This window comes from Nuphar pumila, chromosome 11, assembly GCF_984573655.1.
Source record: "Nuphar pumila chromosome 11, dmNupPumi1.hap1.1, whole genome shotgun sequence".
NCBI lineage: Eukaryota > Viridiplantae > Streptophyta > Magnoliopsida > Nymphaeales > Nymphaeaceae > Nuphar > Nuphar pumila.
Genome location: NC_143259.1, coordinates 118,227,725 through 118,247,095, shown reverse-complemented (window position 1 = coordinate 118,247,095; position 19,371 = coordinate 118,227,725). Strand labels below are relative to the sequence as shown.

Here is a 19,371-nt window from a genome sequence, read left to right as displayed (position 1 = left end):
ATATATATATATATATATATATATATATATATAGATAGATAGATAGATCAGATTCACCTTGTTCTAGATCATTATTAACTTTTTGCATCAAAAGCAGGGAGGAAGGGAAAGGAATGGCGTAGGCCTTAAGAATGTGAAGAATGCAAAGTGATGTCAAAGCGAGAAATCAATGCATTGATTGTTTGTATGTAAAGTTCACTCTTAGTGCCAAGGGACGTTACTGCATTTGATTTTCGTAGGGCAGTGGTAAAGTTTGATAAAAAAAAAAAAACTTTACCACTCTGAATAGCTAAGAGCTAAAAAAACCGAGGTAGGTTCGCAAAGTCTGAAAAAGAACAGAGAACTTAATGCAGGATTTAAACCAAGCTACGTTTAAGCCCGAGAGTACAGTTGGAGAATGAAGACAACCTTCTCATTCTTGACGGAAAGTAGAAAAGAAAAACAGAGTCGAAAAGTGCAAAAAGGAAATAAAAGAACCAACCACCCTAACTTGTCAGGGAAGGATTGAATTAGTAGACTGACATGCTTCAGGGCTCACACTGCATGCAGCAACAAACTCTACCATTTTCCCATCCTGAAAGTCTAAACTCTCACGTGTAACCCTTTTGGTGTAGACTTAAATGCCATCATTCTCTGAGCAGTTGGCGATGCGCCACCCCAGAATTAACCTAGTGCACTGGCTCGACTGGTTTAAGTTGAACGATCGAGCTGCATGTGGCTGGGCCAATTAACCTAGATCACGAACGAGTTTGTGACAAACCGAGTCCCACGAGCTGCTCAGTTAGTTTAGAAGCCCTACACCCCAGAATGAACGCAGTGCGCACCAGCCACCGATTATATATCAAAGATGGATGGATACTTTCACTGAGATACGGCCGCACACATTAGAGAAGATACGAAGCTTTTGCGTTGCAATTTGAAAATCCTGTTCCAAGTGAAAGCTGTTGGTGGGACCTCACCTCCCGATCTCATTGTCCAAATTGTTCGTCCTCCAACTCCAACAGGTACACCCAGACCATGGATTCACCGTTGACAACAAGCAGAGAAGGTCAAGGACTGGCGCACTAGATTTCCCAACGGAGTTCGCTTCCCTTCAATAATTGCTCATCTTAGAAGCAAGGATGCAGTTTACGAAAATTTTACGTAAAGGTTCTGTATCCCTACATTGCCTTTGTGCGGACAGCGTGCATACGGACGCGCATGTACAGTTTGATTCTGCAAAAAACAGCACCATATACTTTCTAGTTATTTCTAGGTACAAATGCCTCTCTATTTTTTTTTTCATGAAACTAACTTTACAGGTCTGATCTATGGGAATTTATGTCACATAGGTAGATAGGTTTTTATATAGCTTCAAAAATCAATGTGCAATACTTTCCTAGGTCCTAAAATCAGGCTTTTTCATAAAAACAATATTCAAAGGCCAATCCTCACTATTTTGGACATGCTGAATCCATCTATGAGGTCTGATTGGATCAAAACAAATGGAGATCTAGACTAGTTTGTACGAACATATATATATATATATATATATATATATATATATAGTAATGGGCAGGTGCCTGATGCTTTTTGTGCCTACTGAGCTTTAGAAAGATTGTTTCTGTTTTTTTTTTTTTAGATCTGACCATACAGATGTAATCTACATGCTTGATTTTATGAAAATCGAATTTTGGGTTGTCCAATTCTAACACCAAGTTAGGTTTTTATAAGATTAAAAAATTAGCTGTTTATAATTTTTAAAAATATTCAATGCTTAAAAAATATTCTTTTTTCTCAAAAAAAACATTATCTAAGTGTGATTTCCTAGCAAATCGATCGTGCAGAACACATGAAAGGTCAGATTTTTGAAAAATCAAAACTCCTCTCGACTGGTGGTAGGAACACAATAAACACAAAAAGCGTCAGACACCTACCCATTAATCTATAGTAACGCTTTTTGTGCCTTCCCCGTGCCTACCGAACTTTAGAAAGATTGTTTCTATTTTTTTCTAAAATCAATATAAAAAGTGGTAGGTGCACAACTACCGGTGGGATCACGTTGGCCGTCCATCACACCCCGTGATGGAAGGCCAGCACTCAAAAACTGTAAAAATGTGTTTTTGCGCATTTTTGAGCCTGTAGCGATGCTTTAAAGTGTCGCTAACACCTCAGGAGGGATGCATTGGTTATTTTCTAAAATGATATTTAGCAGCAGCATTTTTGGGTAAAAATGTTGTTTTCAGCATTTTTTGCGGCAAAAAAGGCTGTGCCTCTATCACGGCCCCATGATGGAGGCTCAACGCTCAGCAGCCTTCCACTGGCAGCTGCACACCTAAGGGTTACACAGCTCTCTCTCTCTCTCTCTCTCTCTCTCTCTCTCTCTCTCTCTCTCTCTCTCTCTCTCTATATATATATATATATATATATATATATATATAGTTTTGCAAAATTTTGCATTGAATGCTTCTCTTTTCTTCCAGAGCAGTAAGTATTACATTTAGGTGTGTTTTTTATTTCGACAAGAAAGATGGGGTTAGGAAGACTCCTACCAGTTATACAATCATACAATTTGGGGCTTGAACTTGTAACGTCCCAACACAAGGTGACGTGCACTAACTGCTCCTGCCAGACAAGAGGAGACCCAGTTGGTATTTTTAGATACAAAGATAACACCTTTTTCTTTTGCTTTATTTGGAGGTTCATTCCACGAGATTCCAGTTCCTCCTTTTATCATGAATTCCAACAAGACCGGTTCACTGCTGCTCTAATTCATATTACCACCATATAAGAGGTTATTGTGCTTTCCCATCTGCTGCTGTTTTTCTTTATTGCGATTACTTGAATTCACAGTTCACTCTTTTGAGAATTCACATCCAACAGTCAGCCTTAAATCCAAACGCAACCTTAATTTCCATAAATATAACGGATTCCTCATTTCCAGTTAAATTTCCATAAATATAACGGTTCATTTCCAGTTAAGGGCTGGTGTGCGACAGATTCAGCTAATAAATCCTTATTACTTGCTGGATGGTAAACAGATGATGCTAGATTAACCCATAGGTAAATGGCTTTGGTGGAAAGAGGCCATGAAACAACTGAAGAAATCATGGACGGTTTGTGTTGACAGTCCTATTATTCAACAGCCATGTGGTACAACTTGATAGTAAATGCAAGGACAAACCACTGGATTGGTAATAAGATGAAACCAGATCGACGAGTCAATTTGGTAATATATATGTGGAAGTGGCTAACGATGTTGGAAGGCCATAAAAGCAGGGACAATCACCCCCAAGTCACGAGCAGGGACCATCACTTAACAGAGTAGGTAACTCTCTCTCTCTCTCTGTCACATACATACATACACACACACTCACACTCTTCAGCACTAGAGTGTGCATAAGAGGCACTTTTTTAGTGAAAACATTTAAGATGTAGATAGCATAGCACCTGCACTATGGGGCTGGTCCACTCTCACGGTGTTTACCACTCCATAGGGTGGGACCAATTAGGGATTTATCCTATTTTCTCACAAAAAAAAAGAAAAAAAGAAGCCCATCATTCTCTCAAGGCCATTGTCCACAATAACTCACAACCACGTACGGTATACAGAAAACAGGAAGCAGAAGCCCGAGAAAAGCATCAATCAAAAGACTAAACCAAGAACTATTAACAGATCTTTCTTATCACAGTAACAAAACTGCAAAGCAAAGAGTTGCTAAATGCTGGAGCAACTCAGCAAAGTAGACAAACTGCGGATTTAGTTTATTCTTCTCTTATTACTTCTTCCTGGCTTCAGCTACTAAACCGGCACATTTATTAAAAAATTCAGCTGAGCTTGGGATCTTCTCTCTTTGGAGGATCAAGCTGCAGATAGTAAAATGGTTCAGTTGGTTCTTCCCTGCATAAAATTTAAAGGGTCGCAAGATCAGATTATGACCCCCAATATCATCTGAAGGTAACAGCCTCAGATTAGAGAACAGCATTAGATAAATATTCCAGAACCATCCAAGGATAAAAGGTCCAGCATGGTAAGTGTGATCCTACTGTTTTCGTCCATCTTAGAGATGAATGCATGGGAAGGTGTACCAATGCCACACAGTAATGGTAAGGATTGTAGTTAACATGTTTTTACGGAAAAAAAAAATGAAAATGCACACATACATAAGTCTGAGATTCTCAGCATGGCAACATACCAGGAATCATAGATACATAATAAATCTTGAGAAGATTTCAGCATCTAGAAATGTGAAAAACATAAAATAACAAAAAAGAAGAAGAAAAGAACATGTTTTATTAATTTTCATTGAAAAAAGAAGGGACAGAAGACGTCTTTAAAATATTAAAAATTAGCATAACTCTTATTTCAAATAGAAAACAGAAACATTCCTAAGAATATAATGATAGTATTGCATTAGCATTGCAATAGTAACAAGAATATTTTTGTTATCACGATATCTTCAAAATATCACATAAATGCACCATTTAAATAGGTTTTCATTTTCCAGCATTAACATCATGATTTTTCAACAGAATGGCAATATCTGCAACAATGATAATCAACAATGAAAATGTCTCATAAAAGTACGATGTGAATAGGTTTTCACATAAATGCCTGTGCAAATGCTGTCCATGTGAAGGATGTGGATGGATGCGTGCCATCCAAAATATTAGATCAGATGGTCACAAACTGAGTGTCGCGAAAGACCTTTTTTGCGAGATCTTCACAGATCAGATGGCATGTGTCCACCCACACCTTGTAAGAATGGACGATAGTTGGCATGGACACACACACACACACAAGGGGTAATACATCCATGCTAGATGAAACATGCTAAATGGGTTTTTTGGGCTTTTTCATTTTATTTTTAAATTATCTATGTACTTGATTCTATAGGGATCAGCTCTTGAAGCATTTGATTCTGACACATGAGTGGGTTTTTATAAGGTTTGAAAAATCAACGGTCCAAAATTTTTGAAAATTTTTGAGGCTTCAATTATAATTTTTTTCATCAAAAACACATGACGAAAAAGAGACCATGCCCAACATTTAGCATGTTTCATTTAGCACGGATGTATTACCCCCCACACAAGCATCAAGAGAGAAAAGGGGACCTGTAGACTTCCATGCTGTTGTGAACATCAACAGTTTGTTAAAATGTAAAACATATAGATATAATAATAATATAAATAATATTATTATATATATATTTTTCTGTAATTTTATTTTATTTTTCTGTATTTTTTCTGTATTTATTTTTGTGTTTTTTAGTGTCTAGTTCTAATAGAACTAGACTAACCTTATCTAGTTAAGTTCCACTTGAAACTTAACTAGAAAGGTAATTGATGGAATAGTCCAACGGTTACATTTCTAACTGTTGGACCATTCCAACGGCTACAAAGAGAGCTCTCAACTACTGGTTTTTGTGTGTTCCTAGGTGAAACCTTAATTTCGTGGAGGTGCAAGAAGCAGCAAAAAGTCTCTCTTTCCTCCACCGAAACTGAATACAGAGCCATGGCAACCACCACTATGGAGGTTGTTTGGCTCAGACGATTGCTAGCGGATATGGGAGCTAAAGCAACACAAGCTTCAAAGATGTGTTGTGACAACAAAAGTGCGATCTACATTGCAAACAACCGGACATTTCATGAGCGCACTAAACACATTGAGATGGACTATCACTATGTCAGAGAGGAATACTTACATGGAACAATTGATCTGCCATATATTACATCAGAATATCAATTAGCAGACTTTTTCACCAAGCCTCTAGTTGCTCCCAGATTTCACTTCCTCTTAGACAAACTTTCGCTCATTGTACCGTAAGTTTGAGGGGGAGTGTTAAAATGTAAACTGTAATATATATATATATATATATATATATATATATATATTATTTAATATTATTATATTTTCTTTTATTATTTTTCTTTATTTTCTTTTTTAGCATCTAGTTCAATAGAAACTAGATATTTGATCCAATCAAGTTCCTGTTGGAACTTGACTGTGCAAATAGCTGTTGGACTGTAGTCCAACAGCTATAATAAATGATGTTGGACTATAGTCCAACAGCTATAATAATAAATGTTGTTGGACTGTAGTCCAACAGCTATATTAAGAGACGTTGGAATCCAACGTCTCGTTTGGAGAGCTCAAAATGAGCTCTCCTCTCTCTTCCACTTTTTTGTATATATAGGGGTGAAACCCCTTCAATGTAAAACAATGCTTCTTAAGCATTTTGTTCATGAATAAAGTATTATTTATTTTTCAAGTGTTCTTCCTTTTATACCCTTTCAAGGGTCATGCTTGTAGTGTCTCCAATAGACACTTGTTTGTGAGTTATTTGTGCATTTGTTGAAGACCACCATTTCATTACATGGTATCAGAGCTACGAAATCCTTAGATCTTGAAGTGCTTCCGCCTCGATTTTCGTGCCACATTTACAAAAGGTGTTTCATCACCTTGTTCTTGGCTCAAGAAGATTTGTTTGAAGAAAGGCGAACTTGTGCTACAAAAAAATTTGGTTTTGTATCCTCTCTTATTCCTTTGTCTACTCTTTTTCTTTTCTTTTTATTTTTCTCTCTCTCTCCTCCTATTTATTCCTCTCTTACCCTTGTAAAAGATGGATGACAATGATAAGATCACCATCATTCCTATGAAGCTAAATGATACTAACTATGTAATGTGGGCTTCGATTATGAAGCACCACATTTGGGGAAAAGGTTTATGGGGTATAGTGGATGGTTCCGATTTGGAACCTAAACTATCTCTTACCAAAAAAGAGAGTGATAAAGAGGTTCCTCTAACGGAAGAAGAGAAGAGTAAGGTGTTAGCCACTTATGAAAAGAAATGGAAAGAATGGAGGATAGGGCATGCAAAAATTATGTCATGGCTCATCAATAGCATAGACATTAAAAAATGCTCTAGTCTAGCTAAGTTTGAGCATGCCGATAAGGCTTGGGAATACCTCAAAAACATGTATTCCCTTAAAGATATTGCACATGTATGCAATTTACAAGATAAAGTTCGGACAATGACTCAAAAAGATAAAACTATTCGAGAATATTATAATGAGTTGTCCGAACTTTGGGAAGAGTTGGCTCTTCTTGAGCCCAAATGGCATTGTGCCGAAGACATCGAGCTTCGCCAAAAGCAACTCGATATGGAACATTTCTATCAATTTGTGAATGGTCCAAGGCCGGAGTTTGAATCCACCAAATCGACCCTTTTACATCGTGGAAAAATTTCTTCTATTGTTGATACTATAGAAGAGCTCACTATGGAGGAAAATAGACTTATAAAAAGTACTCCAAAAGTTGATGATGACTCTGTTTTAGCTGTATCTAGACCGGGGAATCAGACTCGTACTTACAAGCCGCCTCATTTTGGAAGGCAAAATGGCGACTTAAATAAAAGAAAATAATAAAAGAAAATATAATAATATTAAATAATATATATATATATATATTACAGTTTACATTTTAACATCAATGACCCAAGGTGATAAAACTATACGTGAATACTATAATGAACTATCGAAACTTTGGGGTGAATTGGTTATTTTAGAGCCAAAATGGCATTGTCCTGAGGACATTGAGCTCCGGCAAAAGCAACTTGACATGGAACACTTTTATCAATTTGTAAATGGTCTAAGACCAGAATTCGAGTCAACTAAGTCGGCCCTTCTTCATCGGGAAAAAGTTCCCTCTATTGTCGATACTATAAAGGAATTAACTATGGAGGAAAACAGAATAAAAAAGAATACTCCAAAGACTGAAGATGATTCAGTGCTAGCTGTATCTAGACCGAGGAATCATGTACGATCTTATAAACCTCAACATTTTAACCGACAAAGTGGTGACTATGACAAGAAAAAGGTTATTTGCCATCATTGTCATGAACCTGGACACTACAGGCCACAATGTCCCAAGCTTAAGGAGTTGAGAGAGAAAAGAGCTATGATTGCTGGATCGGAGCTCAAAGATCAGGATGCACCAGTTTTCATGGCTCAACTAATGGAGATTCTCCAACCTCTCATCAAAGGAGCCTCATCTTCATCTGAAGCTTCAATTGGCGCAGCTGCCTCATCTTTTTCCGATCCAGGTAACTTTCCTTGGCTCCTTGACTCTGATGCTTCTTTCCATATGAGTCCAAATAATCAAAGTCTATCCGAATGTGTTAAAAATAAAAAAGTGTGTCAAAAGTTTTTACAGCTGATGGAACTTCTCTTGAAATAGAAGGAATATGAAATTTTGAAAAAATTCATAAAACTAAAAAAAATTTTATCCCAGAAGTTAGATATATTCTCAAATTAAATTTAAATCTTTTATTTGTATCTCAAATATCTGATTATGGATGTAATATTTCATTTTCTTCTCATGGTTGCTGGGTTCAAGATCGTCAGTCAGGAAAGTTGATTGGGGAAGGCCATAGAGAAGGAGGACTCTATTACATGGATTTTTTGGAAATGCCGAAGAATGCCTTTTGCTATAACATTCAGAAAATTGAGTTGGAACTGTGGCATAAAAGGCTTGGTCAACCACATGTAGCCAAAATCCAACATTTTCCAAATCTAGAAAAAATTTGTAACTCTGAATCATTTGATTGTAAAGATTGTATTCTTGGCAAAATGAAAAAATTATCATTTTAGAACAAAACTTTTATCTCTTCAAGACCACTTAAATTAGTACACTCGAATGTTTGGGGTCCCGCACCAGTAATTTCTAAAAGAAGACTTGCTTATTACGTTATTTTTGTCGATGAATTTTCCCGACATACGTGGATTTACTTTCTTAAACATAAGTCTAAAGTATTTTCATACTTTCCAACATTTCATAATATGGTTAAAAACAAGTTTCAAAATAATATTACTATTTTTCGCACAGATTCAGGGGGAGAATTTTTATCCACAGATTTTAAAAATTATCTTAATTTACATGGCATCACACATCAAAGGTCATGTCCATAGACACCTCAACAAAATGGGTTGGCAGAACGTAAACATCGACATATTATGGAAACTACTAGGACTTTATTAATAGCAAATTAAGTCCCGAAAGAATTTGGGGGCAGAAGCTTCCTTATCTGCCACCTATCTGATTAATAGAATGTCATCCTCTTCTTTGCAAAATATAACTCCCATTGAAAAACTTATGAACGTTTCTCTAGATTACTCTAGACTCAGAATATTTGGATGCAAGTGTTTCATATTTACCGACAAAAATGATAAACTTTTTCCTCGTGTGATTCCTTGTGCCTTTTTAGGGTATGCTGAAAATAAAAAAGGTTATAGGTGTTTTGACCTAAAAAATAATAGATTATGTGTTTAGAAATGTTTCCTTTCTCAAAAAGGAGAGCTTCTTTGATTTTGAAAAACCAAAGGAAGTCATTGAGTACTCTTTTTTGTTAGATCTGACATCAAAATCTGATGAATATGATCTTGACTATAACTTTGATAATGATCAAGGAATTATTGATCTTGATCATAATGTTGACAATGAAGAAATTCATAGAGACACTAGTATAGGCGACGAGAGCCTAATCTTTCTGTGCACTTAAAAGATATTCTGACATTCGAACTAGACGGTTATCCCGAGTTTCGAGGCCTCCAGGAAAGTTTATGTCATACGAGTCCTTCTCACCTACGTATAGGGCAGTCATTGCATTAATTCACTCATATGAAGAACCATCTACATATCTTCAAGCAAAAAATGATGTCAAATGGATAGAAGTCATGAAAACTGAATTAGATGCACTCGAAAAGGCTTCTACATGAAATATTCAAGATCTTCCTCCGGGCAAGAAAACTATAGGATGTCGTTGAGTTTATAAAATTAAAACCAAGGGTGATGGCACTCTTGAAAGATATAAAGCCCGATTAGTAGCCAAAGGGTATGCCCAAGAATATGGCATTGATTATGAAGAAACCTTTGCACCTGTAGCTCGTATGACAACAGTCAGAACCTTAATTGCCTTAGCCTCCATCAAGAAATGGTTCATCTTCCAAATGGATGTCAAAAATGCATTTTTAAATGGAAAGCTAGTTAAAGAAGTATACATGGAACCCCCTCCAGGTCTCAATATTCCTAAGGGTAAAGTCCTTCGCTTAGAAAAAACCCTTTATGGACTTAAACAAGCACCAAAAGCTTGGTATGATAGATTTAGTCGTGTTATGATTGATATTGGGTTTCAATTTTGTTTAACTGACACTGCTTTGTTTATTAAGAATTCTGATGCAGGAATCATTGTGCTTCTTCTCTATGTGGATGATATGATCATCACCAGAAGCGATAAACAGAGAGTTGAAACGATCAAAACACTTCTTAAATCTCACTTTGAAATGACTGATTTAGGCTTATTGAGATATTTTTTAGGCATTGAAGTTGCCTATTCTACTAGAGGATAATTATTGTCCCAAACTAAATTTGCTTTTGATATTGTTTTCAGGTTTGGTATTACTGATGACAAGAAAGTAGACACTCCAAAAGTTGTCAATGTTAAAATGAAGGTTGATGATGGAGTTCTTGCAGATCCTACCCCTTACAGACAGCTTGTCGGGGCACTTTCCTATCTATTCATTACCAGACCAAACATAGCACTAGGGATGGCAGTGGACCGGGGGAAAGCGGGGCCCCGCCCCGCCTCGCCCCGTTTGGACCGAGGATGAAGGGTATGAAACGGGGATGGAGGCGGGGACGAAGGTTAAAATCCATCCCCGTCCGGGGGTGGAGGCGGGGATGGACTGGCACGTTCCCCCGCCCCGCCCCGGCCCATCCCTGCCCTGGCCTCGGCCCATCCCCGTCCCGGCCCGGCCCGGCCACGCCCCATCCCCGTCCCGGCCCCGCCCCATCCCCGCCCCCAACCCTTTATATTTTTAAACCCTAACTCCCTTCCCTAATTTCCTAACCCTAGAGCCGCCGAGTTGGGTCGTCGCCTCTTCCCCTTCCCCATCTGCATTATCACTGTAGCCGGGCCATCGCCGACCACCGTTGGCCGTCGCAGGGGGAGGCCTCCACCCTCATACTCAGCCTCCTCTGCAAGCTCGACGGGAGGGCGGAGCTCTACCGAGACGTACCCCTCTCCTACCTCTTCCTTACGAACAATCTTCAGTACATCATCGTTAAGGTGCAGAGCTCCAATCTCCGACTCGTCCTCGGCGACGCTTGGGTGAGAATGCACACCAAGAAGCTTCGGCAGTACGTCGCTAACTACGAGCACATGGCGTGGAGCGAGGTCGTGGCGGCCATGGCGAAGATGCCGGTGGTGATCGATGCCGAAAGCGCGAGGCGGGCTTTCAGGCGGTTCAACTCCGCCTTCGAGGAGGCATACCGGGCGCAGACTGCGTCGATCGTGGTGGAGGACATGAAACGGGGACGGAGACGGGGACGGGGACGGGGACGGGGCGGGGACGGGGACGGGGCGGGGGTGGAGGACATGAAACGGGGATGAAGGCAGGGGTGGAGGATAAAATCCATTCCCGCCGCGGAGGCGGGGCGGGGGTGGAGGATAAAATTTTGAGGCTGGGTGGGGGTGGAAACCTTGTCCCCCGCCCCACTGCCATCCTTACATAGCACATGTTGTTCACACAACAAGTCAGTTTCAGCACGCTCTCACCTCTGTTCATATGGGAGCAATCATGTGTATTATCAGATACATTCAGTCCTCTTTTTCACGAGGACTTTTCTTGTCTTCCTCCTCCTCTCTTGATTTAATTGCATATACTGATGCTGATTAAGGAGGTGATCCCAACAACAGACACTCAACCACTGGTTTTTGTGTCTTCTTAGGTGAATCATTAATCTCGTGGAGGTGCAAAAAGCAGCAGAAGGTCTCTCTATCATCCACTGAAGCTGAATACAGAGCCATGACAACCACGACCATGAAAGTAGTTTAGCTCTGACGTTTGATTGCTGACATGGGAGCTGAAGCAACAAAAGCTTCACAAATGTGTTGTGACAACAAAAGTGCGATCTACATTGCAAGTAACAGAACATTTCACGAACGCACCAAACACATCGAAATGGATTGTCATTACGTAAGAGAGGAATATCTACATGGGACAATTGATCTGTCATATGTTACTTCAGAATATCAGTTAGCAGATTTCTTTACAAAGCCTCTCGCTGCTCCTCGTTTTCACTTCCTCTTAGACAAACTTTCGCTCATTATACCGTAAGTTTGAGGGGGAGTGTTAAAATAAATATAATAATAATATAAATATTATTATTATATCTATATTTTCTGTAATTCTATTTCATTTTTCTGTATTTATTTTTGTATTTTTTAGTGGTTCTAATAGAACTAGACTAACCTTATCTAGTTAAGTTCCACTTGGAACTTAACTAGAAAGGTAACTATTGAAATGGTCCAATGGTTACATTTATAACTGTTGGACCATTCCAACGGCTACAAGGAGAGCTCCTTAAGAGCTCTCCTCTTCTTCCCTTTTTCAAACTTGTATATATAGGGGTGCAGACCCTCTTGTAAAAGTATTCCAATGCTTCTTAAGCATTAGGTTCTCCAGCTTCAATAAAGAATATATTTTATTCTTTTTTTGTTTCCTTTTATACCCTTTTAAGGGTTATGCTTAAGTGTCCTTTTAAGACACTTTTCTTATGAATCTTAGTTCGTGTTTTGAAGATCCTCATTTCATTTCACAGTTCACCACAAATTTATACACTAACAAACATAAGAATGATATGATAGTTTCATCCATTAATTGTCACAAGCTATGGGAAATGTACAATGACTATTGCTGAAATTTCTCCATAAAATTACAAAAATGTCAGGTTTTTCTGCTTAATCTGAACCTATAAATGTGTTTATCATGGTTTACTCAGCAGAAAACATACATCAGATTACATATTTTAATGTTCTGGTGTGTTTTTTAGAGTAAAAAAATCAACTGCTCATATCATATCGCACAAAAACTTCATGACAAAAGACTTAAGTAATGCTAATCCAAAATAAAAGAAATATTCAAGTTTTTTTCGCTAAATCACTTTAATTTAAAGCATTTCTTTTAGCAAACAAGCTAGGAGAAGAACACCTGCAACTATGAGAGAGAGAGAGAGAGTCTATTATATATGGTACTGGATGTCCATAACTTAAGTTGGTACACCCTTGGTTTACATAGATCTAATCACCAAAAGTCAAAACAAACCTTTGGATCATGTTTAGCATGATCTATGTACTATTTCCGTGTGTTAAAGTTCACCCAACTTGATTTCTTTGGCTACTTTTAAACCATTCTCATCTTCATGAGTTGTGAGATGATCTTTCACCATCTTGAAATTGAGTCTTACGGCAGAGATGATTAAACCTGGTACCATGATAAATAGATCATGCTAAACACATTGGTACAGTTAGATCCAACATTTTGTGGCTAGATCCATGCAAACAAGAGTGTGCACCATCATATGGTATCATGGTGTCTCATGCAATTGAAATTCTTTGGAGGTCGATGAATTTTAAAACATAATCAATATTCAGTACAAATTCAAGATATGATTGAAAAAAAAAACTCAATCATCTGCAAGTGCTTTGTTTGTGATCCAAGTTACTATCTAATAGTTAATTTTTTAAATTTTTATACAACAACAACAACAACTACGCCTTCATCCCAAAACAATTGGGGTCAGCGATATGAACCAAAAAAGAAATTCATTTTGGGTCTTCCACATGAATCCTTTTCCTTCAATCATTTCTATCCAACGCCATGTCCTCGGTGAGGTTCAAAGCATTCATATCCTTTCCTATCATCTCCATCCAAGTCTTCCTAGGCCTACCCCGACCTCTTTTAACTAATATATTTTCTCATTTCTCCAACCTTCTAACTGGAGCATCATTAGGCCTTCGCCGAATATGTCCAAACCACCGTAAACGATTCTCTCGCATCTTATTTTCAATGGGTGCAACACCTACCTTCTTACGTATCAATTCGTTCCGAATCTTATCTTTTATTGTATTTCCACACATCCATCTAAGCATCCGCATCTCAGCTACACTCATTTTTTGAATATGATGTCTCTTGGCAGCCCAACATTCCGTACCATATAGTAAAGCGGGTCTAATAGTCGTCCTATAAAACTTTCCCTTCAACCGCAATGGCATTCTACGATCGCACAGCACTCCAGTAGCACTTTTCCATTTCATCCACCCAACCTTTATCCTATGATTTACATCTCCATCAATTTCTCCATACTTTTGAATGATAGATCCCAAATATTTGAAATAATCATTCACCGGTATATCTTGCTCACAAAGCTTCACTACACTCCCATCACTACTTCGTTGCTTACTAAACCGACATTCCATATATTCAGTCTTACTCTTACTCAACTTAAAACCTCTAGCTTCCAATGTCTGTCTCCATAATTCTAACTTAGCATTAACCCCAGCTCTAGACTCATCAATCAAAACAATATCATCAGCAAACAACATACACCACGGTACATTTTCTTGAATTGATCTCGTAAGCTCATCCATCACTATCGCAAATAGGAAAGGGCTTAAAGCAGATCCTTGATGTAACCCAACCGTTATCGAAAAATTGGTTGTCACCCCTCCACAAGTGCGGACATTGGTTACTACTCCTTCATACATATCTTTAATTATACTAATGTACTTGAGAGAAACACCTTTCTTCATCATTGTCCACCAGAGAACGTCCCTAGGTACTCTATCGTATGCCTTCTCTAAATCAATAAAAACCATATGCAAATCTTTGTTCCTCTCTCTATATCTTTCAATAAGTTGTCTAAGAAGATGTATAGCTTCCATAGTTGATCTTCCAGGCATAAAACCAAATTGATTCTCCGATATCATGACAACCTTCCTCAACCTAGACTCAATCACCCTCTCCCAAAGTTTCATAGTATGACTCATGAGTTTTATACCACGATAGTTTGTGCAATCTTGTATATCACCCTTATTCTTATATAAAGGCACCAAAGTACTCTTCCTCCACTCATTAGGCATCTTATTTGTACGCTAAATCAAGTTAAAAAGATTTGTCAACCATTCTAAACCTTTCTCTCCCAAGCATTTCCAAGCCTCGATAGGTATACCATCTGGGCCAACTGCCCTTCTTGATTTCATTTTCTTCAAAGCCTCTGCAATTTCTTTCTTTTGAATCTTGCGCATGAAGTCACGATTTTTATATTATTAAAAAAAAATTAATAAATATAATGGTTGGGTTACATCAAGGATCTGCTTTAAGCCCTTTCCTATTTGCTATAGTGATGGATGAGCTTACGAGATCAATTCAAGAAAATGTGTCGTGGTGTATGTTGTTTGCTGATGATATTGTTTTGATTGATGAGTCTAGAGCTGGGGTTAATGCTAAGTTAGAATTATGGAGACAGACATTGGAAGCAAGAGGTTTTAAGTTGAGTAAGAGTAAGACAGAATACATGAAATGTCGGTTTAGTAAGCAACAAAGTAGTGATGGGAGTATAGTGAAGCTTGGTGAGCAAGAAATATCGGTGGATGATTGTTTCAAATATTTGGGATCTATCATTCAAAAGTATGGAGAAATTGATGGATATGTAAATCATAGGATAAAGGTTGGGTGGATGAAATGGAAAAGTGCAACTGGAGTATTGTGCGATCGTAGAATGCCATTGCGGTTGAATGGAAAGTTTTATAGGACGACTATTAGGCCCGCTTTACTATATGGTACGGAATGTTGGGCTGCCAAGAGACATCATATTCAAAAAATGAGTGTAGCTGAGATGCGTATGCTGAGATGGATGTGTGGAAATACAATAAAAGATAAGATTCAGAACGAGGAGATACGTAAGAAGATAGGTGTTGCACCCATTGAAAATAAGATGAGAGAGAATCGTTTACGGTGGTTTGGACATATTCGGCGAAGGCCTAATGATGCTCCAGTTAGAAGGATGGAGAAATGGGAAAATATATTAGTTAAAAGAGGTCGGGGTAGGCCTAGGAAGACATGGATGGAGGTGATAGGAAAGGATATGAGTGCTTTGAACCTCACCGAGGACATGGCATTGGATAGAAATGATTGGAGGAGAAGGATTCATGTGGAAGACCCAGAATGATTTTCTTTTTTGGTTCATATCGTCGACCCCAATTGTTTTGGGATGAAGGCGTAGTTGTTGTTGTTGTTGTATTAAAAAATTAATAAATAACTCAAACCCATCAGGCCAGCCCGATAGCCGGCGGGCCGGGTTTCAGCCCGATACCTAACGGGCCTGGGCTTCAAATCATGGCCCAAACCCGGCCCATGGCAGGCCGGGTCGGCTTGGCCGATGGGGCCTCCAGGGCCGTTGCCCACCCCTACTTTCAAGTACTACAAACACTTTAATGTTTGCATATGGATGTTATCATAAGGACTACTAATCAATTTCTATAAAACAAAAACTCTGTCTAAACAAACTTAATCCATGATTAAAAGTTCCAATGGCAAAAAAAATCAAGCCCTGTACGAATAAGCACATCTATCAGCTACATGATCATATCCATTTGCCCCATTATGCTTGATGGAGTAAAATTGTAGAAAAACAAATATAATCTTCATAATGAACATTCTAGAAGTTTGGCAGTAAAATCTCCAAAGTAAAAATTGGGTATCCCATATGGTAACATACCCAGGCTTGGAACGCATGCATCTCCAGAAAAGCTTGAAAGGGCCTGGGACTGTTTTAAATGGATTTCCTTCAAAACAAGCCTGCACAAGGTTTAAGAATAAATGAGGCCTACACATAACTACCTATATATGAAGCACTATATGAAATAGGCAAAGAAATATTCATCCACAAAAAAATTTCATTATTCATGAAATACAGAACCTTACATAACGAGTGAACTTCAACAAAGTGAAAACGAGAAAACGTTACCTAAATAGAGCAATAGAAAAACTGGACTCGCAAATGAATATTCACATAAACAACAGATGATGCCAATGCTACAATTGATGTTGCCATGCATGAATTGTTTACTCTTCACTGGAAGGCGAAAAATACAAAGTTGATGTTGTTAAGTTCCATGTCTCTGCATCTAGAAAACTAGACATCCCATTTTTATCCAATGCCTTCACCCGGCCTATATTACTAGTAACTAGGAGAGGTGGTCATACCCCCACATATTCCTAGCCATTTTCCCACAATTCCTAGTGACGCCTACTGCTGCAGCTCGCATCCAAAGCCAAGAATGAAAAATTTTAGCTCAAGGATGAAAAGCTCAAAAGACGATTGGCTTATTGCACTTCCATTCGAACTCGAACTAATGTGGCTACACCTGGTTTTCTCCATTTGCAGCCTAAAGTCCCAGTACAGAAACGAATCAATGAATAATTGTGGTCCAGAGATTGCACTAAAGGCGAATTAAATTAAAATAGAATATGAATTCACCATATGCATCGCGAGGAAGCGTGGACACCACATCAAACACACACACGCACACACACACGCGCGCGAAAACAACACTGAAGCCTCGAATCGACATAAAAACAACCAGAAAATATAAATTGACGAGAACCCAAATGTTTGCACTTCAATATGAGATAACAACGAGCAAATAAGTCGTAACTAAAGTCAACCAGAAGAAAGGGGAATGAATGCATCAACCCCTTCTGATTCAATAGTAGCATAGAAAACTAAAACACAAAGAAGAAGAAACAAGAAATTATATCAACTTCAAAATGCTCGCTCAACATAAAAAACCATGATTTCGTTTTTTTTTTAAGAAAGGGGGGCAATGGGTTCTCTGTGATTTGGGGTTTATGGAATTCATAAAATTTAATCTTTTCTAACGAACAGAAACAGGAAAAAAGGTGGGGTGAAGGGAAGAGTGAGGGGGGGAAGAAAAGGAGAAGGAAGGACCTGGATGACGTCCTCGGCTCGATCGTTGCAGCGGTGAGCCTTGGGTTCACGAGTCTCACCTTCCGGCAGACCCCACGGACTCTCCCGCCTTGGGACGGGCCTGGACGTCATCTCTCTCTCTCTCTCTCTCTCTAATCGGGGTCAGATTTTAAACAGACCTGTTTTTTAATCGGGTCCAGCAATTGGACCTGACCTGACACTAAACTCATTCGGGTTCAGATTTGAGCTTGGTATGAGAGGTAGTTTTAATTGGAAAAAACCGCAAGTCCATTTCTCTTGTGATCAACCATCAGATCTTTATTGAGGCTGCCCCTAACTAGCCGGGCTTTAAGCCTCTCTTTTTTCAAAGTATAAAGTTAAAAAAATAAGTAACAAAAAATCTAATTTGTTTCATTTGCAACTCGAATAAACATAGGATATAAACAAGTTATATTTGGTTCATTGTGGACATTACGGAACCCAACTTAAACAGATTTACATTTATATGAAAAAAAGCTAATATCGAATCTGGATCCCGTTAACTATTTATACTAATCGAACCAAATTCAACTAGGATGTGAGCATTATTGATGAGATATTGAGAATTTGGATGTGAATGCAAAAACTCTAAGCTAAATCAAAATCTTCTTAATAATTAGATTACTCTACCAGATCTAATCAATTGGATATGACCAAATGCATACTATTGAGTCTGACTTCCTTATAAACACAAATGCAGGCCGTTTGACCTGTGTTGGCTGAGTTAGATTTGCTCTAAATAATCAAAATAAATATATACGAAGTTAAAAAACAAAAGAATAAACATTTTGATGGAAAAATAAATATTTCCAATTGATTATTTAATAAAAACCCATATTTTCTGATCTACATGCACGTTGGATTTGGATTTGGATTTGGGTTTCAGATTTTCTGTCACCTTACCCAATTGGACCATGATCTTGGGAAAGAGAAAATGGATTTGCTCCATTTGAAATTGTCGTTAGCCTACTAGGGCTCCACTCATCTGGTGGACTCTATGAACATCACTAAGGCCTGTGTGGGAGCTAGACTGCGGAGGAGATGAGAATGGAGATGGTATTTAATGAAGGTGTAATTAATATTGGAAGATGACAATAAAATTTAGAGTGAAGATAGGTCATTTTTAACTCCATCTTGTTGACAACTCCTTCACCAGGGGAAGCCACGTTGTAGGGAGGGTGGGCACCCACCCTGACCCACAATAATCACCCAATGGGGTATGGGTCAGGGTGAGCTCACCATGACCCGCTTGCTACATGTGGGTAGTGCACACCTGGGTGGGCACTCGTGCCATACCTAAAGGTGTTGACGGTCCACAACTCTTTCAAACCCAACCACCCCGATACCCTAACCTAACCCCTCTCTCTCTCCCTCTCTTCATGCGACCCCATTGTGCAGTTGCACATGCCCTCCCTATGATGGTTCCACTCCGATGGCCCGTACCCTGTCTAGCGGCATCAACAATGGCCTGTCCTCTATCTTTGAGCAGGGTTCTTGGTTCTTTTGGAGAGTTGCACCTTCTTA

The 19,371-nt window shown here is 38.6% G+C and overlaps 1 protein-coding gene across 1 annotated transcript; it reads right to left on the bottom strand.

Moving 5' to 3' along the window:
* Positions 1-3,604: 3,604 nt before the first annotated feature.
* On the bottom strand, positions 3,605-17,960 carry LOC149823105 (hexokinase-1 protein). Its single transcript, XM_089980555.1, has 3 exons — positions 17,830-17,960; positions 16,597-16,676; positions 3,605-3,880 (listed from the first exon to the last, which is right to left on the bottom strand). The coding sequence occupies exons 1-3, from the start codon at positions 17,938-17,940 to the stop codon at positions 3,808-3,810; spliced, it is 264 nt and encodes an 87-aa protein (XP_089836681.1). The 5' UTR covers positions 17,941-17,960; the 3' UTR covers positions 3,605-3,807.
* Between the last annotated feature and the right edge of the window lie 1,411 nt (positions 17,961-19,371).